This window comes from Schistocerca cancellata, chromosome 2 (genome assembly GCF_023864275.1).
Source record: "Schistocerca cancellata isolate TAMUIC-IGC-003103 chromosome 2, iqSchCanc2.1, whole genome shotgun sequence".
NCBI classification, from domain to species: Eukaryota; Metazoa; Arthropoda; class Insecta; order Orthoptera; family Acrididae; genus Schistocerca; species Schistocerca cancellata.
In genome coordinates this window covers 1,117,525,525-1,117,552,983 of record NC_064627.1, presented here as the reverse complement: position 1 = coordinate 1,117,552,983, position 27,459 = coordinate 1,117,525,525, and the positions used below count along the sequence as shown (strand labels likewise).

The window sequence follows — 27,459 nt, the reverse complement described above, 5'->3', positions numbered from 1 at the left end:
GGGAAACTTACTGAATAATTGGTGGAATAACGAAAGAAAATGAAACAGAAGAGAAAAACAAGTGCTGGAGGAGGAATCGAACCCGAGACCTCTGGCATAAGAGTCCGAGCCCTAAACATCTTTTTTTTTTTTTAAAAAAAAAGTCTCCGACCCAGCCGAGAATCGAACCCGGGCCCTTAGGACTGACATTCTGTCGCGCTGCCCACTTTTTTTTTTCATTTGTTCGATGTAGCTCGTTGCGTTTGGTCTGGGCGGACGGCACAAGACATCCGTTCAAGTTGATCGTTGATTCCTTGACTCAGTTTTTTATTACAGAGAGGATGCAGCCCTCTGACCGAACACGCTGAGCTACCGTGCCGGCAAACATCTAGGACAGACGGCGGCTCGGCAATGCACTAACATTTTGTACTCATATGGCACCTAAGAAACTTTGGATCGATTTTTCCCGGGATTTTCGGCGTAGTGCGTCCTAATATTTTAACCACGTGAGGTGTTAGGGGTCCTCTTTCACCACACAAAATTTCGGACAAATCCCCGACCCCACGGTCGTGCCGTCTCCTTGTTCGAGGGAAAACGTCCTGTGGGGAGACCGAGGCGTAGATGGGAGGACAATGTGAAGGCTAATTTGAGGAGCCTAGGTATTGAAGGTGAATTGAAGGAAATAGCCCGAGACAGGGACAGATGGCGAAAATATGTTGCTGCGGTAATGGACTCTCGAGTCCGGTATGAGCAGTGAGTAAGTAATTGAGTCTTCAGAGTAAGCACAGCTCGACGCAACCTCATTCATTAAACTGCTGGAAGTACGCAAGAAATGTCGGATCTTGCTTCCTCTTCCCGCAGTGTGTGACCCGCCGGCTTGTGCCCACAGCCGGCCGCGGTGGTCTAGCGGTTCTGGCGCTGCAGTCCGGAACCGCGGGACTGCTACGGTCGCAGGTTCGAATCCTGCCTCGGGCATGGGTGTGTGTGATGTCCTTAGGTTAGTTAGGTTTAAGTAGTTCTAAGTTCTAGGGGACTTATGACCTAAGATGTTGAGTCCCATAGTGCTCAGAGCCAATTGAACCATTTTTTTGTGCCCACAGGAGCCGCTACCGGAAGGTGCGTCGGCGAGTCGTGCTGAAGAGCGGCGAGTGCAATGTGGTGCAGACGCACGTGGCGCAGCGCCGGCTGCGCTACATGCAGGACATCTTCACGACGCTGGTGGACACGCAGTGGCGCTGGACGCTGCTCGTCTTCGCGCTCGGCTTCATCCTCAGCTGGCTGGCGTTCGCCGTCATCTGGTGGCTCATCGCCTTCACGCACGGCGACCTCGAGCCCGAGCACCAGGAGGAGGACTCGGGGTGGCGGCCGTGCGTCGTCAACCTCAACAGCTTCGCCTCCTGCTTCCTGTTCAGCATCGAGACGCAGCACACCATCGGCTACGGGTCGCGCAGCACCACGGAGGAGTGCCCCGAGGCCATCTTCGTCATGTGCCTGCAGAGCATCTGCGGCGTCATGATACAGGCCTTCATGGTGAGCTCCACACTATTACTTAACTCCAAAAGCAGATGCATTCAATGTACTCGCTACACCTGTCTCTCTAAAAATCCGAGCGCTTTCGACAGTATCGACCACTGCCTCGATCAGGAAAGTAACTGCTGTCAAAGAAGTAACGGAGTCACACAGAAGTGACTATACAGGGTGTTACAAAAAGGTACAGCCAAACTTTCAGGAAACATTGCTCACACACAAAGAAAGAAAATATGTTATGTGGACATGTTCAAATGGTTCAAATGGCTCTGAGCACTATGGGACTCAACATCTTAGGTCATAAGTCCCCTAGAACGTAGAACTACTTAAACCTAACTAACCTAAGGACATCACACACACCCATGCCCGAGGCAGAATTCGAACCTGCGACCGTAGCAGTCCCGCGGTTCCGGACTGCAGCGCCAGAACCGCTAGCCCACCGCGGCCGGCTGTGGACATGTGTTCAGAAACGCTTACTTTCCATGTTAGAGCTCACTTTACTACTTCTCTTCAAATCACATTAATCATGGAACGGAAACATTACACCAACGGAACGTTCCAGCGTGACCTCAAACACTTTGTTACAGAAAATGTTCAAAATGTCCTCCGTTAGCGAGGATACATGCATCCACCCTCCGTCGCATGGGATCCCTGATGCGCTGATGCGGCCCTGGAGAATGGCGTATTGTATCACAGCCGTCCACAATACGAGCACGAAGAGTCTCTACATTTGGTACCGGGGTTGCGTAGACAAGAGCTTTCAAATGCCCCCATAAATGAAAGTCAAGAGGGTTGAGGTCAGGAGAACGTGGAGGCCATGGAATTGGTCCGCCTCTACCAATCCATCGGTCACCGAATCTGTTGTTGAGAAGCGTACGAACACTTCGACTGAAATGTGCAGGACCTCCATCGTGCATGAACCACATGTTGTGTCGTACTTGTAAAGGCACATGTTCTAGCAGCACGGGTAGAGTATCCAGTATGAAATCATGGCGGTGAATCGAGGAAGTACAGTACATACTGACGAAACTAAAATGAGCTCTAACATGGAAGTTAAGCGTTTCCGGACACATGTCCACATAACATCTTTTCTTTATTTGTGTGTGAGGAATGTTTCCTGAAAGTTTGGCCGTACCTTTTTGTAACACCCTGTAGAGCTTAAATACACTCCTGGAAATTGAAATAAGAACACCGTGAATTCATTGTCCCAGGAAGGGGAAACTTTATTGACACATTCCTGGGGTCAGATACATCACATGATCACACTGACAGAACCACAGGCACATAGACACAGGCAACAGAGCATGCACAATGTCGGCACTAGTACAGTGTATATCCATCCACCTTTCGCAGCAATGCAGGCTGCTATTCTCCCATGGAGACGATCGTAGAGATGCTGGATGTAGTCCTGTGGAAAGGCTTGCCATGCCATTTCCACCTGGCGCCTCAGTTGGACCAGCGTTCGTGCTGGAAGTGCAGACCGCGTGAGACGACGCTTCATCCAGTCCCAAACATGCTCAATGGGGGACAGATCCGGAGATCTTGCTGGCCAGGGTAGTTGACTTACACCTTCTAGAGCACGTTGGGTGGCGCGGGATACATGCGGACGTGCATTGTCCTGTTGGAACAGCAAGTTCCCTTGCCGGTCTAGGAATGGTAGAACGATGGGTTCGATGACGGTTTGGATGTACCGTGCACTATTCAGTGTCCCCTCGACGATCACCAGTGATGTACGGCCAGTGTAGGAGATCGCTCCCCACGCCATGATGCCGGGTGTTGGCCCTGTGTGCCTCGGCCGTATGCAGTCCTGATTGTGGCGCTCACCTGCACGGCGCCAAACACGCATACGACCATCATTGGCACCAAGGCAGAAGCGACTCTCATCGCTGAAGACGACACGTCTCCATTCGTCCCTCCATTCACGCCTGTCGCGACACCACTGGAGGCGGGCTGCACGATGTTGGGGCGTGAGCGGAAGACGGCCTAACGGTGTGCGGGACCGTAGACCAGCTTCATGGAGACGGTTGCGAATGGTCCTCGCCGATACCCCAGGAGCAACAGTGTCCCTAATTTGCTGGGAAGTGGCGGTGCGGTCCCCTACGGCACTGCGTAGGATCCTACGGTCTTGGCGTGCATCCGTGCGTCGCTGCGGTCCGGTCCCAGGTCGACGGGCACGTGCACCTTCCGCCGACCACTGGCGACAACATCGATGTACTGTGGAGACCTCACGCCCCACGTGTTGAGCAATTCGGCGGTACGTCCACCCGGCCTCCCGCATGCCCACTATACGCCCTCGCTCAAAGTCCGTCAACTGCACATACGGTTCACGTCCACGCTGGCGCGGCATGCTAGCAGTGTTAAAGACTGCGATGGAGCTCCGTATGCCACGGCAAACTGGCTGACACTGACGGCGGCGGTGCACAAATGCTGCGCAGCTAGCGCCATTCGACGGCCAACACCGCGGTTCCTGGTGTGTCCGCTGTGCCGTGCGTGTGATCATTGCTTGTACAGCCCTCTCGCAGTGTCCGGAGCAAGTATGGTGGGTCTGACACACCGGTGTCAATGTGTTCTTTTTTCCATTTCCAGGAGTGTATCTATAGAGTGAGTACGGTGTACTGCGCAGGTCGCCAACATCAAATCAAAATTTTGATGTGAGTTACGGACAGCGCAATTTCCGTATAGTTTGGGCTAAGGCTGAAACTTTAACATTGCACTTATGTGCAGTCTTAATTATTAGTAGCAGCAGTGGTGATTAACTGTTATTCCCGTTTGATTCGAAACGAAATACAGGATGGCGCACGAAATGTGTTACCATTTTGTTTTTGAATATAAACTTTATTGTCAATACAATCTGAAAGGAACATATACTACAATGAAGAGCCGTCCATGGAGAGTTGTTCTAACTCAGCACATGCTCAGTATGTCCACCATTTCGTTTCCTAACTTCCTTCAAACGAACACTGACGTTAGTGATTACCCTACGGCACATGTCTTCCGTAATTTCCCTGCAAGCTTGAAGAGTAAGTCTTCTGAGCTCTATTAAATCCCGTGGACGTTTCGAGAAAAATTTTTTCCTTTAGGAACCCCCAAAGACAAAAGTCACATGGATTGAGGTCTGGACTATTGGGGGGCCAATTTTGTCCGTCATTGAAGCGACCTGGAAACCTGAGTGCAAAAACTCCAACACAGTGTTTGCAGTATGTGGCCTTGTTCCATCTTGCATGAACCACTGCGTGTTGAAGGGCAAGGCAGCAGCAAGAAGCTATGGAATGAAGCTATTGCGAAGCATGCTCAAATAACGCTCGCTGTTCACAGTTTCTTCAAAGAAAAAGGGTCCCATAAGTCCGTGACTGGAAACTGCTGCCCACGCTGTAATCCTCGGAGCATAATGTTGCCGTTCATGAAGCACTTGTGGGTTTTCAGTGGCCCAAAAGCGTACATTTTGTTTATTAACCACACCGTCTAAATAAAAATGCGCCTCGTCTGAAAATCAAACGTTGTTGAGAGTTTCTTCCCTATCCTCCGCCCAGTGAGCAAACAGTAGTCTCTGCTGCTTGTGTTCTTCAGTGAGGTTCTGTGCACAGGTCATCTTGTATGGGTACATATGGAGGTCACTTTTAAGAATGCGTTGAACGGAGCGTCTGAATATTCCCAGTTGCACTGCAGCCTTTCTACACGATTTCCCGGGACTTCTCTGTACAGCAACTAGTACCGCTTCAATATTCTCCGGCGAACGAACAGGTTTAGGCCGAGGTCGCTTCGCTTCCAATACTGTTCCTTCCCGTACAAATTTATCGTACAACCTGTGGATGGTCTCCTTGCAAGGGACCCATCGTATGTTAAACTGATGTCGAAAACGCCTCTGAGTCACAAGGCTTTTCGTTTCATGAAAAAGTAACACAATTGCCGATCGTTGCTGTGTCGTCAGTCTTCCATTGTCAGCCATTGCTGCTTACTAGCGGCAATATCGTGAAATACACGTCATTTCGTAACTCATTTGTTTTTCCAAGCTCTGCTGGTACTGCTGTAGAGATCCCAGCGGGATATCTAATGTGCGTCGTAAATTGTGAAAGAAACAATTGGTAACACATTTCGTGCGCCACCCTGTACGTCAATGAAGGAAAAGTTAGTTTTCGTGGGTAAGTACCACAAAGTTTGGTTTCAGTTGTCGTAGAGCAAACAGCCGCTTTGCAGTGATAAGTGTATTGAGACATAATGTAAAGATGAAGTAATATCGTCGGCTACTTTTGCTTTACGGCCATATGCACTCTGAGACAAAAAATGACGCACAGCGAAGGAATTATCCGAATGTGATGGAAATCGGTAGATGTGATGTGCATGTACAGAGAAATAAATGATTAAATGATTAGAATATCAGAAAACTTGAATGATTGTTCGAGAGAAAGAGTTTCACAAATTGAGCAAGTCAGTAACGAGTTGGTCCACCTCTGGCCCTTATGCAAGCAGTTATTCGTATTCGCATTGATTGACAGAGTAGTTAGAGGTCCTCCTGAAGGATACCGTGCCAAGTCTGTCTGACTGGCGCGTTGTTGTTGTTGTTATGTTGTTATGGTCTTCAGTCCTGACACTGGTTTGATGCAGCTCTCCATGCTACTCTATCCTGTGCAAGCTTCTTCATCTCCCAGTACCTACTGCAACCTACATCCTTCTGAATCTGCTTAGTGTATTCATCTCTTGGTCTCCCCCTACGATTTTTACCCTCCACGCTGCCCTCCAATACTAAAGTGGTGATCCCTTGATGCCTCAGAACATGCCCTACCAACCGATCCCTTCTTCTGGTCAAGTTGTGCCACAAACTTCTCTTCTCCCCAATCCTATTCAATACCACCTCATTAGTTATGTGATCTACCCATCTAATCTTCAGCATTCTTCTGTAGCACCACATTTCAAAAGCTTCTATTCTCTTCTTGTCCAAACTATTTACCGTCCATGTTTCACTTCCATACATGGCTACACTCCATACAAATACTTTCAGAAATGACTTCCTGACACTTAAATCTATACTCGATGATAACAAATTTCTCTTCTTCAGAAACGCTTTCCTTGCCATTGCCAGTCTACATTTTATATCCTCTCTACTTCGACCATCATCAGTTATTTTGCTCCCCAAATACCAATACTCATTTACTACTTTAAGTGTCTCATTTCCTAATCTAATACCCTCAACATCACCCGATTTAATTTGACTACATTCCATTATCCTCGTTTTGCTTTTGTTGATGTTCATCTTATATCCTCCCTTCAAGACACCATCCATTCCATTCAACTGCTCTTCCAAGTCCTTTGCTGTCTCTGACAGAATTACAATGTCATCGGCGAACCTCAACGTTTTTATTTCTTTTCCATGGATTTTAATACCTACTCCGAATTTTTCTTTTGTTTCCTTTACTGCTTGCTCAATATACAGATTGAATAACATCGAGGAGAGGCTACAACCCTGTCTTACTCCCTTCTTAACCACTGCTTCCCTTTCATGTCCCTCGACTGTTATAACTGCCATCTGGTTTCTGTACAAATTGTAAATAGCCTTTCGCTCCCTGTATTTTACCCCTGCCACCTTTAGAATTTGAAAGAGAGTATTCCAGTCAACATTGTCAAAAGCTTTCTCTAAGTCTACAAATGCTAGAAACGTAGGTTTGCCTTTCCTTAATCTTTCTTCTAAGATAAGTCGTAAGGTCAGTATTGCCTCACGTGTTCCAACATTTCTACGGAATCCAAACTGATCTTCCCCGAGGTCGGCTTCTACCAGTTTTTCCATTCGTCTGTAAAGAATTCGTGTTAGTATTTTGCAGCTGTGGCTTATTAAACTGATTGTTCGGTAATTTTCACATCTGTCAACACCTGCTTTCTTTGGGATTGGAATTATTATATTCTTCTTGAAGTCTGAGGGTATTTCGCCTGTTTCATACATCTTGCTCACCAGATTTTCAAAATCCCAATCTGGTTGGAGGGCCCTGCCCACAATTCTCCAAATGTTCTCAACTGAGCAGAGATCCAACGACCTTTCTGGCCAGTGCAAGGTTCGGCAAACAGTAGAAACTCTCGCCGTGTGCGGTCGGGCTTTATCTTGCTGAAATGTAAGCCCAGGATGGCTTGCCACGAAGGACAATAACACAGGGCGGAGAATATTGTTCTGAATAAAACCAACCCGCTTTCAGAAAAAAAGAGTATTGCGTTACTTATTGAACGCCCATCGTACTACTTTTGAATAATATGGACACCTAAAACAGCTGTACTGCGCCTTGTTTACGTGAAGATGCACAGCAGAGCCCTGGGTTGCGACTAATACGAACTCTGTTCAAATGGCTCTGAGCACTATGGGACTTCACAGCTGTGGTCATCAGTCCCCTAGAACTTAGAACTACTTAAACCTATCTAACCTAAGGACATCACACACATCCATGCCCGAGGCAGGATTCGAACCTGCGACCGTAGCAGTCGCGCGGTTCCGGACTGCGCGCCTAGAACCGCGAGACCACCGCGGCCGGCACGAACTCTGTTAATGGGGTCAATATCAGTGGAACAGCTAGCTGAAGCCCCTTGTGTAAATGTACAGAGATGACCTCAAATATGTGCTTTTGTTTATTTGCCACATCTGCATGCGTGTATTCCTTACGACGGTAATCCCTTGTTTACTTTTCTCTGAACAGCTGTGTAACTATGTGAGCACTAGCGCGAGTTTTGTTAGCTGTGACTCATCCAGTGCACAAGCTTTCTGTAGCGTTGACTCGTACGAAAATAAGCTTTAGTGTAAATGGAGGTATGAATCGGTTTCTTAGTGTTAAGGAAAGCCTGCAGCTTTCTTGATTTCTTGCAGATTGTATTAATACACACTAGCGTAATTAATTGGAAATATTGACCGAGGCAAGTGGCGCAGTGGTTAGCACACTGGACTCGCATTCAGGAGGACGACGGTTGAAATCCATCGAGATTTAGGTTTTCCGTGTTTTCCCTAAATCGCTCCAGGCAAATGCCGCGATTGTTCCTTTGTAACGGACACGTCCGATTTTCTTTCCCACCCTTCTGTACGCGAGCTTGTGCTCCTTCTCTAAATGACCTCTGCCGATGGGACGATAATTGTAATTCTTCCTTCCTTCCTGGAAATATTGATTACAAAATACACTGAAACGCTAAAATGGATGTAAAATAGCGTGTTTGTAAATTCCACACAGAAAGGTATAGAACTAGGAAATCCCACAGCGGCTTTTACCACGAGACTAGTAAATGTGACGCAGTACAAGGCCGTTGGACGCAGTGGCGGATACATACAGGGGCACGCGGGAACCCCCCCCCCCCTTCCCCTTGCGGAGCCGACCGCAGTGACACCCGCGCCGCCCTCGCCAGTCAGCCCGCATGTTATTCGTTCGTTTCTTTCGTCAGTCGAATTGACTGAATCGAGTTATCGAGTAGTTGTATTTTCCTATGTAGTACGCGGTCCGCTTAATCGTATTTTATACGTTTCTGTTTGGCACATATATAGCTAACACATACCTACGAGAAAAGTAGCTGGCGTTCTAGTGATCTCGATACGTTATTCTGTCTCGCATTTTTTCGAGAAAAGTCGCGGATATTCTACTGTTTTCTTGTACAGAGAACCTTCGATACGTAGCGTTATAAACACGGATTAATCGCCGAATAGGAAGCTAGTTTGCATTCAGAAATATTAAGACTGTAGAATGAACGAGTAAAAAGTCCTAGTTGAAGCAAATGCAAGTGTGAAGATTAGTCGAGAGTGAGAATGACAAGCTGATTGTGAAGTATTCATAATAGTAATTCACAGCGATTTCTCAGTAAAAATACTGTTCCGAGACTCGTAACAATATTTTTACTAATAAAGTAATAATAGTTTACCATACCTAACTCGTAATACGAGTCACGTATGGGAAACTATCGATAGGTATATCTCCGGTAATAGTGACTTTCGGGGAGATTCCTAAAAACGCATTGTTACAATATAGGCCCTCTATGAATGCACTACAAAGGAACAGAATCGACAATAAATTGCCGAATGACGTCATTATTGGAAACTCTCCCTTATATTATACGTTGTAAGGTATTGGCTTGTCGTTTTCACAGTAGGTATTTCTTCACACTCCATAAAAGTCTGCCAGTGAATATTCTGGCAGCGAATGTTCTCGAAACAACCGAGCCACATATATAAGGGAAGCAGAGTCGCTGTTAGTTTGAAAGCTAAAATCGTTGCGATAACTTGTAACTCGTCAAAAGTGAAGAACTGCGATTATTGGCTATTACCACGGACTCTAATCAGTGTTGTGCTTAGTGATATTAAAAATACGCGGAGTTTGATCATGTGTGTTTTAGTGCTAAGTGTACTAGTGTTGCATTTTTCACTGCGAATAAAGTGTTTATTCGAGAATAATTGGCATCTAATTTACCTACGTCGTAACGGTATAATAAAATGGATCGTTATGTAATAAGAAAAAGAAAAGTGGAAACACCTCAAGATTCCGGTCACCATTCAGCCGCAAAAACACAACCAGATGTACAGGCAGAGCCCAAAACTCGTCGAAACTTTAATCCCACGGTTATTGGCAATTATTGGGATATATTAGGGTCAATAAATATTAGTGATGATTTAAACACAAGCTTCTCACAGCTCAAGGAAACCTGAAAAAGGTTATACCTTTCCTACTTCCGAGCACAACAAGAGGGGACGTGTTGAATGCAGACAAGTGCATGATAATCACTTTGAACAGTATCCATCGCTAGTGTTCTCACACGTTAAAAAAGGACTTCTTTGCATTAACTGTTCAAGATTTGTGGATATTAAAATGGTTGAAGGAAAGAAATTCATTATCACCAACTAACTTGTAACTGAAATACTAACAAAGTTTCCAAAACTTACTGGTAAAGATGGTGACCTTGAGACCCACTCTCAGCTCAAGTACCACGTTGAAGCGTCAGCAGATGCAAAATTATTTTTGGCGACACGAAGCAACCGCGAACTTGAGGTCATAAATCAATTTTCAAGACAGAGAATGGAAAGTAGTAGGGAAAACAGACTGTCTTGTACCTATAATAAAAACAATCATATTTCATGGAAAGCAAAATATTTCTCTGCGGGGGCATAGAGATGATGGGAGTCTACTAGGAAACGAAAATGATCGTGAAAGTATAATGACTAACGATCGAGCTCTCTCTAAATGCGAGTTTATTATCAGTGTGTTTACACTTAGTGACATTATGAGCATAATATATCCAGTCAGCAAAATTGTACAAGACTCTAGCTTGGACGTCGCGATGGCAGAAGCAAAATTATATGCGACGCTCAAGGTGCATGACAACATAAGAGCTAATGCTGATAGCCACTTTGCTCGTTTTGTTGAAGAGGAGGGGGCAGTTATGGAAGAGTTAGACGTAGAGGTGAGTGGTCCTCGCCTTACAGGCAGACAAAGACACAGGGAAAACTGCGATCATAATGATGGTGCTATCACATATTGGAAAAGAACTGTTTTTATTCCAGCACTGGACCATGTTATGACTGACATGAGAGAACGTTATGCTGAACAGAATATTTATCATTTAAAATTCAACATACTTTTGCCCTCATAACTACTGAAACAAGACGGTAATGATCTGGCACATAAATTGAAACTGCGCTTAACTGAACTACCGTTCTTTGAAGAAGAATCACTCTTTGTGATCAGAAAGAGACTAATGGGAGAGATTCTTCAATACAACTAAACGAGTATAGACGCCCTTAATGGTCGTCATTCTGTTATGCAAGCGTTCTGTTTGCCCTAGATCTGACTATCCTACTTTTCACAAGCTGTACAAAATATTTGCTTGTCTACCTGCACCTATTGCTACAGTAGAAAGAAGTTCTTCAACATAGCGCCGTACAAAGACATGGCTGAGTTCGACAATGAAGGAGGATCGACTTAATGGCTTAGCTCTGTTGAACACTCACCATGACATTGATTGTCCTATTGACGATATAATTAACCAATTTGACAGGAAGAATAGGCACATAGTATTCATCGTTTAAGGAAGAGAACCACAATTGTAACTTTTTTATATCATAAGATGGCACTGTCTTGTATATGTGTATAATCAGTTTAAATAAAACTTTCTTAAACTTTGCATGTGACTTGATTATTTTTTATTACATAAAAGTAAAGGTAGCTCAAGATATCCTTAGCACCCCCTCCTTGAGGTTTTTGTGTATGCGCTGCTGGTTGAACATATAGTAGCATTCGAGCGATACGAAATCTGGATTTTCAAATTCGACATTTTACCTCTGTTAGAATTCTCAACGTAAATCAAACGTACGATAGTCGTATCATATTTGAAATACTGTTGAAAGCAAGTATCAGTGATAGCGCCTCTGATATTTAAGTACAGCATTGCCCGGGTATTCATTTTGCCAATTTTCTATAGAAACGAACACAAAAAATGAACTGTGTTTGTAAAAAATTTCATTTACACGTATTCGTGAGAACCACACCTTTGAAATTATAAAACAGCCGCACAAAGAAATACGCATAATGTAGAAATGTATAAGATTAAGAACAGCGTGCTTGATAGTTTCTGTACGCTGGACGCAGTTGATTCGCGGCACCGGAGCTGCTACAGCGTGTTCTGTAAATAGCTCTGTGGCAACATCTCACCACAGCTCTATAGATCGCTATTGTTTCCGCCTACAGCCGTTTGCGCTTCGCATTTGAAAGCTGTCAAAGCTGTTTTGGGAAATTGGAAGTCTTACAAGCGATCTGCATGGACATATTTGCATGCTGTCACGACTCGGAGACTTTCAACAACAGAACTTCATCCAGTTCGGTTTTTGATTTGTGCCACAGTCCAGCCCTTCGAATTGAAAACGTCTAATAACAGGACGAAACTCGGTTTTCTCCATTTTCAATCACAGTCGACACATTGACCGGTTCAGGCCGCTGTGAACAATGAACTGTATATTGTTGAAATTCTTTGTGCGTTCCTTGGAAGCTTCTGTATAGCAAATTACCTGTTTAGGATATCATGCACTCACGCAGTTGAGATGTCTAGTCTCAGCAATCTCACGAATTTTTTATTCGGCGCTCTTGCATTACCGAAGCGCGCTTCACCTTCGGTGCTCGTCAGACCACTTTTAAATCGATTAATAGAAAAGTAAAATGTCTTCAATGATTGCGCAGAGTGCGAGAGAACTCTATCCAGTTATATTCTGACTTGAGCAGCAGTCCAACCCTTCAAATTAAAATGTTTAATGACAGCACGAAACTCGGTTTTCTCCATTTTCAATCACAGTCGACACACTGACCAGTTCAGACGGACGTCTACAATGAAGTGTACTCTCTACATTGTTGAAATTCTTTATACGATCCTTGCAGCAGTCAAGCTTACCAATCAGGAAAGCACATAAAAAAAATTCCATTCTTTCATGGCAATTTACCAGACTTATCAAAACACTTTCGTACAATGACGATAAAAAAAGGCAACACCAAGAAGGAGTTGTGCGACTTAAACTGGAGTCTTGGGTATGTTCCTACATCTGAAAAATGATGTCTATTCAAATTTCACGTCAGTCGCATAAGAGTGGCGGTAGTAGCAGGGATCGAATGAAAGGTAGAGCCACGGGTCGTAACACATCTGAAATGTAACGTCCACTGTTCAACGTGCCGTCAATGCGAACAAGAGGTGACCGAGACCTGTAACCGATGGCATCCCATACCATCACGCCGGGTGGTACGCCATTATGGCGATAACGAATACGCCCTTCCAAAGTGCGTTCACCGCGATGTCGCCAAACACGGATGCGACCGTCATGATGCTGTAAACAGAACCGGGATTCATCCGAAAAAATTACGTTTTGCCATTCGTGCACCCAGGTTCGTCATTGAGTAGACCATCACAGGCGCTCCTGTCTGTAAAGCAGCGTCAAGGGTAACCGCAGCCATGGTCTCCGAGCTGATAGTCCGTGCTGCTGCAAACGTCGTCGAACTGTTCGTGCAGATGGTTGTTGTCTTGCAAACGCCCCCATCTGTTGACTCAGGGCTCGAGACGTGGCCGCACGATCCGTTACATCCATGCGGATAAGATGCCTGTCATCTCGACTGCTAGTGATACGAGGCCGATGGGATCCAGCGAACCCGCCGATTCCATATTCTGCTAACAGTCATTGGATCTCGACCAACGCGAGCAGCAATGTCGCGATACGATAAACCGCAATCGCAACAGGCTACAATGCGACCTTTATCAAAGTCGAAAACGTGATGGTACGCATTTCTCCTCCTTACACGGCCCGCATCTCGTGGTCGTGCTGTAGCGTTCTCGCTTCCCACGCCCGGGTTCCCGGGTTCGATTCCAGGCGGGGTCAGGGATTTTCTCTGCCTCGTGATGGCTGGGTGTTGTGTGCTGTCCTTAGGTTAGTTAGGTTTAAGTAGTTCTAAGTTCTAGGGGACTTATGACCACAGCAGTTGAGTCCCATAGTGCTCAGAGCCATTTGAACCTCCTTACACGAGGCATCACAACAACGTTCCACCAGGCAACGCCGGTCAAGTGCTGTTTGTGTTTGAGAAATCGGTTGGAAACTTTCCTCATGTCAGCACGTTGTAGGTGTCGCCACCGGCGCCAACCTTGTGTGAATGCTCTGAAAAGCATATCACAGCATCTTCTTCCTGTCGGTTAAATTTCGCGTCTGTAGCACGTCATCTTCGTGGTGTAGCAATTTTAATGGCGAGTAGTGTATGTTAGATAGACAAATGTATTCCGTAAATTTCATTACTCTATATTAATTGGCCGGCCGTTGGTGGCCGAGCAGTTCTAGGCGCTTCAGTCTGGAACCGCGCGACCGCTACGGTCGCAAGTTCGAATCCTGCCTCGGGCATGGATGTGTGTGATGTCCTTACGTTAGTTAGGTTTAAGTATTTCTAAGTTCTAGGGGACTGATGACCTGAGATGTTAAGTCCTATAGTGCTCAGAGCCATTTTTTTTTTCTATATTAATTATTTAATGGTGCCTCGATTTTTTCGTCAGTGTACGGTGTATCATCGTCATTGCGTGCGGCGTTCTGTTCGCAGGTGGGTATCGTGTTCGCCAAGATGTCGCGGCCGAAGCAGCGGACGCAGACGCTGCTGTTCAGCCGGAACGCCGTCATCTGCCTGCGGGACGGGCTGCTGGCGCTCATGTTCCGCGTGGGCGACATGCGCAAGTCGCACATCATCGGCGCGACGGTGCGAGCGCAGCTGATTCGCACGCGGCGCACCAAGGAGGGCGAGGAGCTGGCGCAGTCGCAGTGGGAGCTCGACGTGGGCACCGACGACGGCGACAACAACCTCTTCTTCATCTGGCCCATGACCGTCATCCACCGCATCACCGAGACCAGCCCGCTCTACAGCCTCTCGGCCGCAGACCTGCTCGACACCAAATCGGAGAGCCGCTTCGAGATAGTCGTCATCCTCGAGGGCACCATCGAGTCCACGGGACAGACGACGCAGGCGCGCTCTTCCTACCTGCCCACGGAGATCCTGTGGGGCCACCGGTTCGAGCCCATGGTCGCGTACAACAAGGAGCGCCAGGCGTACGAGGTCAACTACAGCCTCTTCAACAACACCCACACTGTAGACACGCCGCTGTGCAGTGCCAAAGATCTCGCCGATTTCTATCGCCTGCAGGAATTCGCTCGATCTCCCGGTACGTATGTCGTCGGGGACGGCGCTCTGGAAGCGGTGCCAGCAATAGCGGATGCAACACGTTGAAAGGCTGCTTTTTGCAGCTTTCATTGTTAATGGGTCTTTAGTGGAATTTAGAACACATCGATAAATTGTACCCTCTTAAAATCATCACTGGTCTCATTAAGCAATGTTATTAATGTCCTCGCGACACAAAAAAGAACTCTTTTTTTCTCATGTTCCCGTCATGTCAATTTTCTCTTCGCTTGTTGTGTGGCGGTAGTGGCTGCTCATGCGGGAACTTTATATAGAAAGCCAACTAAATATCACATGCATGTGTACCTTACTATGTTGTGTGTCTGTGTGCGATTAGAATATTCTGCTCTTACATGTGTGATTTTGTTATTTGAGACAATAAAATGAACACACTCTTCTTACGTTGGTAGGGAACTTACAAAACACAATGGAGATCGATGCCTAAGGTACAGGTTTTGTAAATAAATTTGTTGAGTTAGGTCGCAATAAGATTTTATTTGGTGTGCAATTGTTACGATGTGATGTATGTAACTGCTGTGTGACATTATCCCTCACCAGGTCCTTGCCACAATCTTCCTCCCTGTCGCTAGCGTGTTTTCTGTGTGTTGTTTCAACTTTGGATTTGGTTTCGGTTCTGCGAGATAGGGTTACGAACACAAGCACGAAGAGGGTACGCGCAGCGACTCGACGAGTGGTTAGTGAAAAACACTGCTGACAAAGAAACTCGAAGATCCTAGAATTAATCTTGAGCGAACTATCTTAGATTCACTATCGGATATCTGTTCACTGTGTCTGCAAATTTGAAACAAAAGATTAGAATCACGACACGCCAAAATCTGTAAATACAATATTTACCAACATCATACATCACGACTTCCACAATACTCTTGTGCTCTACTACCACTGTTGTTGAAACAGTTAATCCAGTTTAACCATCAAGACACAGATTACCGAACTTTTTCGGAAATATAAGCAATTGAACTGCCTCAAAATTGCGCGTTCTGCAGATTTCACGCTAATGTCTGAGGTCTTCTGAGCAATAAATGTTTCCGTCGGCACATGCCACTTGGTACAACAATTTTGTTATTTCCATTTCCTAGACGTGATAGGGCCACAAAAGGAGCAATGAGGAAATAGCAACATCGTCTCACACAGCGCAAGATCTTGCACCGTGTCGGAAGAATACCTGCGTAATTAAGTTTCAGACAATCGCTACTTTATGCCGTGGTAGCTCGGGATCACCACTTCTCGTAATGTGGCTGATTACACAATCCTGGCAGCAGTCAACACTCCCTGTACAGTTTTACAAGAAGCATATCCTGTAACGAACGATGCTTCACAACCTGAATTAGGAAACAACGCTTACGGCGTTCATACATATCTGAACAAATTTGATGTTACTTTGCTCCAGCCCAACTTTCATCTTTATTTAATTTAAATTTCGTACAAGGAGCTGCTCGTATTATCGCGTCTGAACAGCCTATTGATCATTAGTATTAGGTATCTTTGGTAAGTTGCAAGTACGTAGTTGGACTTTTAAATAACGAACCATCGCTACAGTTAAATGCTTTACTGAATGATGTAATACTGTCAAACCTTTTCTTCCGTGTTCTACAAAACAACACGCTGTTGTAAGTAATATATACACATAGGTACGTTTAATACTATAAAACAAAATATTTTAGCTACGTATTATCTATCACTTGTACTCAACAAAACTGTTCACGAATGATCTCTGTGCCGTTTCGTCAAGATGTAGCTTTATGTGATTTATTTAGACTAAGAATAGATTGAAGTTTATTATCATTGATTTTTTTTTCTTTTGACTAAAACTGTCATAAGAAGGTGCATCTTAACGCGCAGTTCAAAAAAACCTTTGCCCTTCGTGAATCCTACGTTACATAAGTAGATAACTCTAATTAAATATAAAATTCAATAACCATCTATCACTGAAAATTAATTAATCATGATCAGACTTATCACTTAAGAAATTTCTTTTACTTGCGGCACGTCACAACACATAATGTAACAACTTCCCCTTAGATTGTGAAGCAATGCCGACCTTTTTAAACCAGAGAAATAATTGAATGTTAAGTCAGCGATGCAATTTTTATCGACAATGTTTACCTCTGTTTTATTTCGGCTTAAAATAAATATTTAATTTCTTATTTATTTTATTTTCTCAAATATTTTGCCATGAAATATTTCTTTCGGTAGTAATCATTTATAAGGATAATGTTTCCTTCTTTAGTTATTTTCATTTTGTATGACATTCTACCCAAATAATATTACCAAGTCAGACGTAATACTAAAACACTGCATTTCTGAATTTTGTATCTTTCGTTCCAGTAAATAGTAGCAAATCAATAATATCTTTGTTTTTAAATCTATCTTACGAATTTCTGGAAGTTTCTTTACAGTTTTTTTATTGGAACTCAAATAACTTTTGGGGAGAACTCGTTTATTTGTAAATAATGTTCAGGACTTCTTTATTTTTGGTTTACGTACCAAAGCTTTTTTTAAAACTTTTCCAGTATATCATAAATAGAGTGATTTAAAATAGAAAACAAAAAACCTAAGTGCCACTCCACTTGAGCGAAGAAACTATACAATCCAAGCAAAATTTAAGCTTCTTCGGGTGTTGGCGAATCGCGTCCCATTATCGCTTCCTAATTTGATGGTCACTTGCCACTTATATAAAATGAAAATAATGATAATACTGTGATATACGTGCGTAAGTGGTTCCAATGTGTTACTACTTAACCTGAAGGGAAACATCTTTGAAGTTTACGGGCGATCAACACTGTACGACCAATAGATAGTTTCGTTCCGATATTCCCTGGTGCCTGTTTAACCAAGTTGCAAATTGAATCACTATCGCTCAATCCAATCACCGGTCCGATACATTTTCTACAACAATGGTGCACCACACTGTCCTCTTAGTGTGCACAATACCTCCACGTAATACAGCTAGCATTCAGTTCTCCCAGAATGCGCCAACCACATGTACAGAATTACAGCAATACTCAATTACCTCTGAACTTGCTAAACAGGAACACTAGTTAGTAAATATGGAGCAATCCAGATCAACATTTGACCTTCAGTCCAATCATGTATCCCCAATTGAGTGTTTGGTGTCAGTGCAATACTCACCCAACAAATTACTTAAGCCCGCTCTTTACCATAACGTTGCCACACCTCCATAACTAGCCATTCAATGTTTCACAATGGGAACCACTAGACAGTTCTCACTGGTGGAAACTCGCAAAGTTAAACTAATCAGTCAGCTTCCTCGAGCGAATAGTTACTCAGACTTTGTAAGTATTCAAACTATACTACCATTGAAAGTTTCACTATTCCGCTGCGACTATCCGTTCTATAGATCATTGTAACTGCATGAATAACCATAACAACATTCAGTAACCGTTCAAATTATCATAAAAATTATAACAATTAAAAGGTCAAGAATGATGAGGTATTTCCGAAAGCCGCATAGCCGTATAAAGGTGCTTTATTTCGAAACTACCGGTTTCACGTCAGTATAGACGCATCTTCAGGTGTATCTGTCAAAAATACAAATCACTGTGTGAAATTTTTCAATGGTAGAAATACAGAGCCATAGTGATGACATTCCACAAGAAACAATGACGAGGACTCACAATCGTTATACATATTTCCATATGTATATGAACAATTACGGAGTCCCAGCTCTTGGGAAATAATCCACGTTAAAAGTCAAACCATAATGGTGGGTTGTCGGGATCAAATTAAGTGCTCCCAAAGGATGCTTGTAAAATGTGCAAAGCATGACTGCTGAATGAGCCAGGCCTAGAAAAAAGCAGAAGAAAAACTAATAATGAATGGAACATTACTGTGGACAGAGATAAAATGCCTAAAAATAACTAACGTCTAGGAATGGTAGTATAAGTACACGGGAAATATTATCCCAAAAATAATAATCCAGTAAGGACCCAAAACGTAGCTATTTTTATAGCTTAGGCCTACCGGATAATACCACGTGGAATATACTTTGAGATCCGATAGACACAAACTGTATAAAAGCAATGACGTAAAACTTAGAATCCCGTGTAATGTGCGTACTTCTGCCGTATAGATAACAAGCCGATGTGGTGTAAGCAGGCCTTGGAGGTCAGCAATACACTCGAAGGCGGAAGGTCACGTCGACTAAGAGTCAACCAAAGTAAACACATGAGCAGCTGCAAGGCGGAAGTCCAGCAGGAATACAACCGAAGACTGGGAACCGCATTACATAACTTTAAAAATCCGTAGTTTATTGTAGGTACGAATGAAAAATAAAATATAATCTACTTTACATCAGTACCTCAGTATTATAAAACTACTAAAGGAGTAGTATTTGAGTATTATACATCTGCTAAATTGTAAATTTCACACAGTGCTTTGTATTTTTTGACCGATAAACGTGAAGATGCGTCTACTTTGACGTGAAATCGGTAGTTGCGAGTAAAGCACCTGCATACAACTATGCGGCTTTTGCAAACACTTCATCATTCTTGACTTTTTAGTTGTTGTAAATTGTATGATAATTTGAATGATTACTCGGAGCTGAATGTTGTTGCTGTTATTCAGAATGTCTCTGAGCGGTGGTTGCCCTCCCCAAAAAGTTGTTTCTCTTATTGTAAAGGTCAGCAGGTCACCTACACTGAGAAGTCCGAATGTGAACTAGATGCCCAGTACGACTTCTCCACGATTAACTAACCATAAGACCCATTTAAACCATTTTGGAAAGACTTACACAAACAAATGTACAGTTATACCATTACTTTCAACAATTAAGCCATTATTTCGAATGATCGTCGACTCTTCACATCGTGGCCGGCTGCTACTATTGCAAGATCTTGCTGCTCGAGCTGCTACTGCTCTCCGCTACCGACGTAGGTATGGTCTTTGCCGCTCGAAGCACGAATACACTTCATCGCTTCTGCATTGGTACTCTACAACATATTTGAACAAACACATACAATATATAAGTAACATTACAGTAATTAACAATGAATATTCGATCCGTATCATAGTAAATTCAGCTACTGCATCAATTGGTCAAGATGACTGCCGTTAACTAAAATAAAACATCTTCCTTTGACTCCTCACAACTTCATTAATTTTCATCCCAGTTCACGAAATTGGCAATCGCTAGTGCATGTTTGCAGTTAATGTCATCTTAAAGGAAGCAGGATATTTGGCCTCACAGAGACGAAGGTGAAGGGTCACTGTCAAACTTCAAAAACCTTTGTAGTGTTGCAGAGATTTTTTTGTAGGTTCAGCTAGAATATGTAAGGTAGAAACAGTCCCGCTATGGAATACTTTTATTTATTTCGATAACATCTCTAGAAAATTCTCTGATGAAATAAATCCAACTGATGAAAGACAATTTGACTAGTTAAGTTCTATAGGTGCCCCGCTGGATGAATTGCAGGTGTCTTTATTGTGTTTTAACAGTAAACTATGGCCAAACCCTAAAATAACAAAATACAGGCCAGATGGAAAATGTTGTGCAACACTTTCTTCTTTCTGAGTAAAAGCGTTATTTGGTCTTTCTGCTAATGTAATGGTTTTATTTCTACTGCCGAACTCACTACACATCAAAAAAGAAACCCATTTAGCTGTGTTTTTTATCAGCTGAGTGACATGGAAACTGCAGCATTTCTGTCACTCTTAATACATTTAGAACTACTATTTCAACTTAAGTGAATGCAATTTGCCATATGTTTATTCCCATTTCCTGTTCAGTTCAATGACGAGATGAAATTTAATAACATACCGAGTGCATCGGTTACATGATGTTGGAAAGGAGTATGTACTATCGTTCTTAATAATATATGTATTCCTATAGCAAATTTGACCTCGCTTAGCCTACAACTGTGAGAAACAGCTCTTGGAAGCTTCTTCACCCTTCCAAATTCGGGACGTGCGACTGCTGAAATGTTCAGTGGAAATCTAGACACGATTCCGAACAGGCATGCATATATACCGTAATGGGTGACAGAAATTTCAGTCAAAGTGGAAAAAGTCTCAGGTCGACTGCATGCATAATAAATTTTTGTAAGCTATAGTAAAGGTGTCAGCGGAAAACAGTTACTTCTCTAGCATGCACGAAGTTTACATTGATGTGATGGTGTATTACATCTTTCAACAACAATCTCGTTCTGTTTGCAGATGTTCATACCGGTATAAGAATCAGTTATCACAAAGCTGCAGCACTAAAAATAAATTTAGATATGTAAACCTCCATCAAGAGACAAAGGAGGATAAGATTTCTGCGCTGTTTTTAAAGGCAAAATTTGCAAATTCGCTGCGAAACAGGTAGCATTCCTTCTACAGTATAGGTTAATATATAAATCAGATCTGATATAAATCACAAGATGTGCTAATCGACGTTGATCTTTTCATAATAGGTAAAAAGTTCCCCATGACACACGATATAGTTATACAGGGTGTTACAAAAAGGTACGGCCAAACTTTCAGGAAACATTCCTCACACGCAAAGAAAGAAAATATGTTACGTGGACATGTGTCCAGAAACGCTTACTTTCCATGTTAGAGCTCATTTTATTACTTCTCTTCAAATCACATTAATCATGGAATGGAAACATTACAGCAACAGAATGTACCAGCGTGACTTCAAACACTTTGTTACATGAAATGTTCAAAATGTCCTCCGTTAACGAGGATACATGCATCCACCGTTCGTCGCATGGAATCCCTGATGCGCTGATGCAGCCCTGGAGAATGGCGTATGGTATCACAGCCGTCCACAATACGAGCACGAAGTCTCCCTACATTTGGTACCGGTTTTGCGTAGACAAGAGCTTTCAAATGCCCCCATAAATGAAAGTCAAGAGGGTTGAGGTCAGGAGAGCGTGGAGGCCATGGAATTGATCCGCCTCTACCAATCCATCGGTCACCGAATCTGTTGTTGAGAAGCGTACGAACACTTCGACTGAAATGTGCAGGACCTCCATCATGCATGAACCACATGTTGTGTCGTCCTTGTAAAGGCACATGTTCTAGCAGCACAGGTAGAGTACCCCGTATGAAATCATGATAACGTGCTCCATTGAGCGTAGGTGGAAGAACATGGGGCCCAATCAAGACATCACCAACAATGCCTGCCCAAACGTCCACAGAAAATCTGTGTTGATGACGTGATTGCACAATTGCGTCCGGATTCTCGTCAGCCCACACGTGTTGATTGTGAAAATTTACAATTTGATCACGTTGGAATGAAGCCATACTGACGAATCTAAAATGAGCTCTAACATGGAAATTAAGCGTTTGCGGACACATGTCCACATAACATCTTTTCTTTATTTGTGTGTGAGGAATGTTTCCTGAAAGTTTGGCCGTACCTTTTTGTAACACCCTGTATAGTTCGAAAGCTGTTAACGAACGAAGCAAACATCCATTCTACATTCAGTATACAATTTTACGAGATCAAAATAGTTTGGTGTACGTAGAAATATATTACAAATGACTTACTCTACATTTTATTACCAAGTATATCAGAAAATGCACCGAAAGAAAACAAGTGAAGAGGCTGGAATTTTCTGTCTCCACTACGACATTAGAAAAGTTGTGCTATGTATGACCACAGTCTAATAGACTCAATAATACTGCGCAATAATGTTAGGCAGTATTATTGACGTACTCCCTATACAGCTCAGTAAATTGTGCAGTAATAATGTGGTTCGGATCGTCGACGCTCAAGGCGCTGCTACTATAATAAATTCTCTACTTGGTTGTAAGCAGGAAATAAGGTGGACGAAAAATTTGATCAAGGGGCGTCAAAGATCACTCATGAAAACTTGTTGAGTGAATTGAGAATGACCAAAAAAAGCCATAACTTTTTCGGTGTTGATGGTCCAACGGTTGATACATTACTGGAAATGGTTGTCTACGTACATACGCGTCCCTACACAGAGGCACTCCCCCCCCCCCCTCCCACCCTCCCTTTCCCAATTGAATCTGGAGTACGGCTTTTTTTTATTCATTACAAAATGTTTATACGCTTCTAGAAGTGATTTCCCAAGATTCCGCTTAATCTCTCGTTTAGCCAAATGTTGCACTACTGTGGATTTAGCCATTGCTGTATAGTCGTTTGTTGTTTTAAGTACAATATCGAAGTAATGTACGTGTAATAAATATTGAATGATTAACCACCATTCTCTGGGATATAATGTTTTGTGTGTCATCTAGAACATTTAGTTCTTGAGGCAGGATACGCCCCAAAACTGACCAACTCAACTCATCTATATAACAAATAGAAATTTTAAGAGTCTTGCACTCCCCTCAGGTTAAATGTCTGCGGACGCTCAAATCCCCATTATCAAAAAACAAAATACCACAATGGGATACATAATCCCACGAGGTCAGCGTTTACCTGTTATGGTACAATATCCTGCCACTGCCAATTCTTTCGAAGACTTTAAATTTACAATTGCAGTTTCACCTTATACGTAGTAGCGGAAACGTGTAATGCAATAATACACACACTAAACGATTATTTTCGGGTAAGTAATGTATACACACATATAAACATCTACATATACAAAACTGTTAAGACTTCTGTGGCTACTTGTTGACAAGCTGCCACGTGTTTCATTTCGCGTCTGAGGTGCTGTGGTTCACAATTTCGTCTTGCTCGCGTTACGGGCATATTAATCATGCCTCTTTTCTGGCTCAGGTGGTGATTTCATAATCTGTGCAGGTATCGGGCAGTTTGTGTCGGTTTTCGATACACGCTGTGTCCCTGGTTTTCACCATCCCTTGTGACCAGCACATCTAGAAATGTTGGTTTTTGTCCTTTTATACTTCCATGGTCAATTTTATGTTGGCGTGGAGGCTGATCAAGTGTTTTAGAAAGTCACCGAGCTGTTCCTCACCAGGGCTCCACACAACGAAGGTATCATCGACGTATCTGTACACACCTTAGTTTTACATGGTGCCAAGCCCAATGCCTGTGCTCCGAATTGTTCCATGAAGAAGTTTGCCACCACTGGACCAAGAGGACTACCCATAGAGACGCCTTCCAGCTGTTGTAGAAGTTGCCATTTCACGTGAAATAGCTCGGGGTGAGACATGCCTGAAATAGCTGTGTGATGTCTTGCGGGAAAATGGAACCGATGTTTTCCAGAGAGTCACTGAGTGACATTTTCGTAAACAAAGAAGCAACATTAAAGCTGATCAGGATGTCGTTCGGTGCAAGTTTTAGTTTCTTCAGCTTCTCGATGAAATGTCCTGAGTCCTTTACATATATGTGTCAGACTTCCCCACGTGCGGGTGTAGCAGACAGCCGAGTGTTTTTGTTTGTTTAAATGTCGGAGAGCCAGGAGAGCTGGTTCAAACGGCTCTGAGCACTATGGGACTTAACATCTATGGCCATCAGTCCCCTAGAACTTAGAACTACTTAAACCTAACTAACCTAAGGACATCACACAACACCCAGCCATCACGAGGCAGAGAAAATCCCTGACCCCGCCGGGAATCGAACCCGGGCGTGGGAAGCGAGAACGCTACCGCACGACCACGAGATGCGGGCTCCAGGAGAGCTAACAATCGGTCTCAGTAGAACGTTATTCTTATTGTTTTGCGCAGGACAAAAAACTACCATTTCTAGATGCGCTGGTCACAATGGATGGTGAAAACCTGGGACACAGCCCATACCGAAAACCGACACACACGAACCGATGCCTGCACAAACCATCAAATCACCACCCGAGCCAGAAAAGAAGCATGATCAATATGCTCGTTAACGCGAGCAAGACGAATATTTGAGCCGTAGCACCTCAGACGCTAATTGCAACACCTGGAAAGTGTTCTGAGGACCAATGGGTACTCCACCAGTTATAATAGAAGTATAACAGAGTCAAACATTCCGCTAGGTGACACATCAGAAAAATAAACGTCGGGTACGGCCTTTCTGCCATACATTCCTAGAGTGACGGACAGAATCGGCCGTATACTGCGCAAACACGGCGTAAAGGCTATTTATAAACCGACAAAGAAGATCAAAGAGTGTCTCAGATTGGCAAAGGATAAAACAGATCCACTTGCAATGTCGGAAATATACCGCACACCATGCAGATGCGGAAAAGTCTATGTCGGAATGACTAGACGATCAACACCAGAATCACAGAACATAAGCGACATTGCAAGTCGGGGCAGAAATCTGCCATGACAGAGCACACGCTGTGTGAGACCGACCACTTAGTAAAATTCGCCACAAATAAGTTCTGGCTGTAGAGAAGAACTACCACACCTGCTTGCTCAGGGAAGCTATGGAAATACACAAACATGAGAATAACTTCAACAAGAAAGAAAAAAGCCTCAAGGTAAACGGATCCTGGCTTCCCGTGCTGTAGCGATGGCTGTTGCAGGTATCAAGACGAGAACCGTACCCGAAAGGACCGCGAAGAAGCCCTTGGATTGGTTCAAATGGCTCTGAGCATTATGGGACTTAACATCTGTGGTCATCAGTCCCCTAGAACTTAGAACTACTTAAACCTAACTAACGTAAGGACATCACACACATCCATGCCCGAGGCAGGATTCGAACCTGCGACCGTAGCGGTCACGCGATTCCAGACTGGAGCGCCTAGAACCGCAAGGCCACACCGGCCGGCCGAAGCCCTTGGACGCTGGCGCGCCAGGTACATGGTTTGCAGCCGCGAGCTCGGCTCCAGTCCACCACCAGCAATGGAGAGCGAAATTTTGACAATGCCAGCCACTCGTGCTGGCGAAACGTCAAAAAAATCATCAGATGAACGTCGGTCGAAGTACCCGAGACAGAAACGCTCCACGGCGAGCTGGCGTCATACCAAGCCAGACGGACAGATTTGAAATGACAATATTTTCGCCATCGACTGTTATTATTGGTTATTTTTCACTGTTGACATTTCCAGGCGGGACCGGTCAGGGCCGTACCAAGGGGATGCCGAGATGAGCCCACGCCAAGGCACTGAGAGGGCGCAAAAACTGGCCAAAAAGAAAGAGACGATTTAAGAATTAGCTGAAAGAGGTACAATAGTTTCGTCCAAATGGCATCAAAAGAAACTACTACTACTACGGAACAGACTTATATCTGTAATACGGTTTGCGGCAATGGTGTGCTTCCCACCCACAGCTGTCACCTATACACAGCTCGCTCGTGTTCTACAGTGGAGTTCTTGCTATTACATCGCTGTGGTTTTATAGCATCTGAAAGGACGAGAGGACGCTGAAGGTTTGCAGCTAGAATGAGATTCAGCAGTGGAGCAAGTAAGCAGAAAAGGTGGAGGAAATATGTAATTTGCTTGATCCTTCAGTACTTTTGCTGTTCCAAAGTTCCAGTCAGCTCAATTTGCTGCTTAATTAAAAAAGAATTCAAGAATAAGCCAAATGTGACTGATTAATACAATTACGGGAGCTGTGAGTCATGGTGTGTACAGGCAGCTATGCTCTGTTCATGTAAGTGAAAACCCCATGTAAACAGATGTATACTCTGCAATTGCTCATCAGCAGCATTGCTCGAACATCTGATGTCATAAGATCACAGGAAGCAGGCCTTTGCGTGTGTATTAACACAAATGGAACTCTTGACAGCATCTAAATGAAACCCTAACACAACGAAAGTCTTAAGTTTGTTTGCCAGTCACTGTGTTAAACATGTAACCCATGCTGTTTTTGAATCAAGTCTCACTGGGCAGTTGGTTTCCCCATGCCTGCCAAACTGCTCCACATGGGTTTGCTAGGTTGCCTTAAAACTATCCTCAAGCGACACTGCAATACAAGATGGTCTTTCAGGCTTCAAGCTGTGGCAGCTTTTCACAAGGTATTACAGGATCTGACCAATGGAAGTAAATGGAGCACTGAAGCAGCAAAATTGCTTTGATCATACTCAGAGAATGTGATAACAAATATGTGTATCTTTCAGAGATGCGGTCTTATGCATTTATAAAATTGGACTGTAGTAAAAAATCATTGCAAGGAAAGAGTGTTAACTGTGATGTTGCATCCAGAGTGCTACGTGTCAAAGCTATCTATGATTCTACATACAATCAAAGCAGTTTTACTATTAAAAGATTAAGAATGAGTTGAGAGAGTGGCTGGAGTGATGGCAAATGTGAGGCGCTTGATCTGTGCTGAGAAATTGTTTCAGTTGCAGAATAATGAGTGAAATGGAAAATAAACCTCACATGTATCACACCATTTCATCTTACTTTAATTTCTTGTTGTGATTTGCCTTAAATAT

The 27,459-nt window shown here is 43.7% G+C and overlaps 1 protein-coding gene across 2 annotated transcripts in view; it reads left to right on the top strand.

Annotated features, from left to right (window-relative positions):
- Window positions 1-27,459, top strand: part of LOC126163158 (G protein-activated inward rectifier potassium channel 3-like) — an 87,428-nt gene that overhangs the window by 27,769 nt on the left and 32,200 nt on the right. For both annotated transcript variants that reach the window (XM_049920091.1, XM_049920092.1), the window contains exons 2-3: window positions 1,080-1,509; window positions 14,565-15,177. In XM_049920091.1, coding sequence (XP_049776048.1) covers window positions 1,080-1,509; window positions 14,565-15,177 — 1,043 coding nt within the window. The remainder of the gene's footprint in view (window positions 1-1,079; window positions 1,510-14,564; window positions 15,178-27,459) is intronic.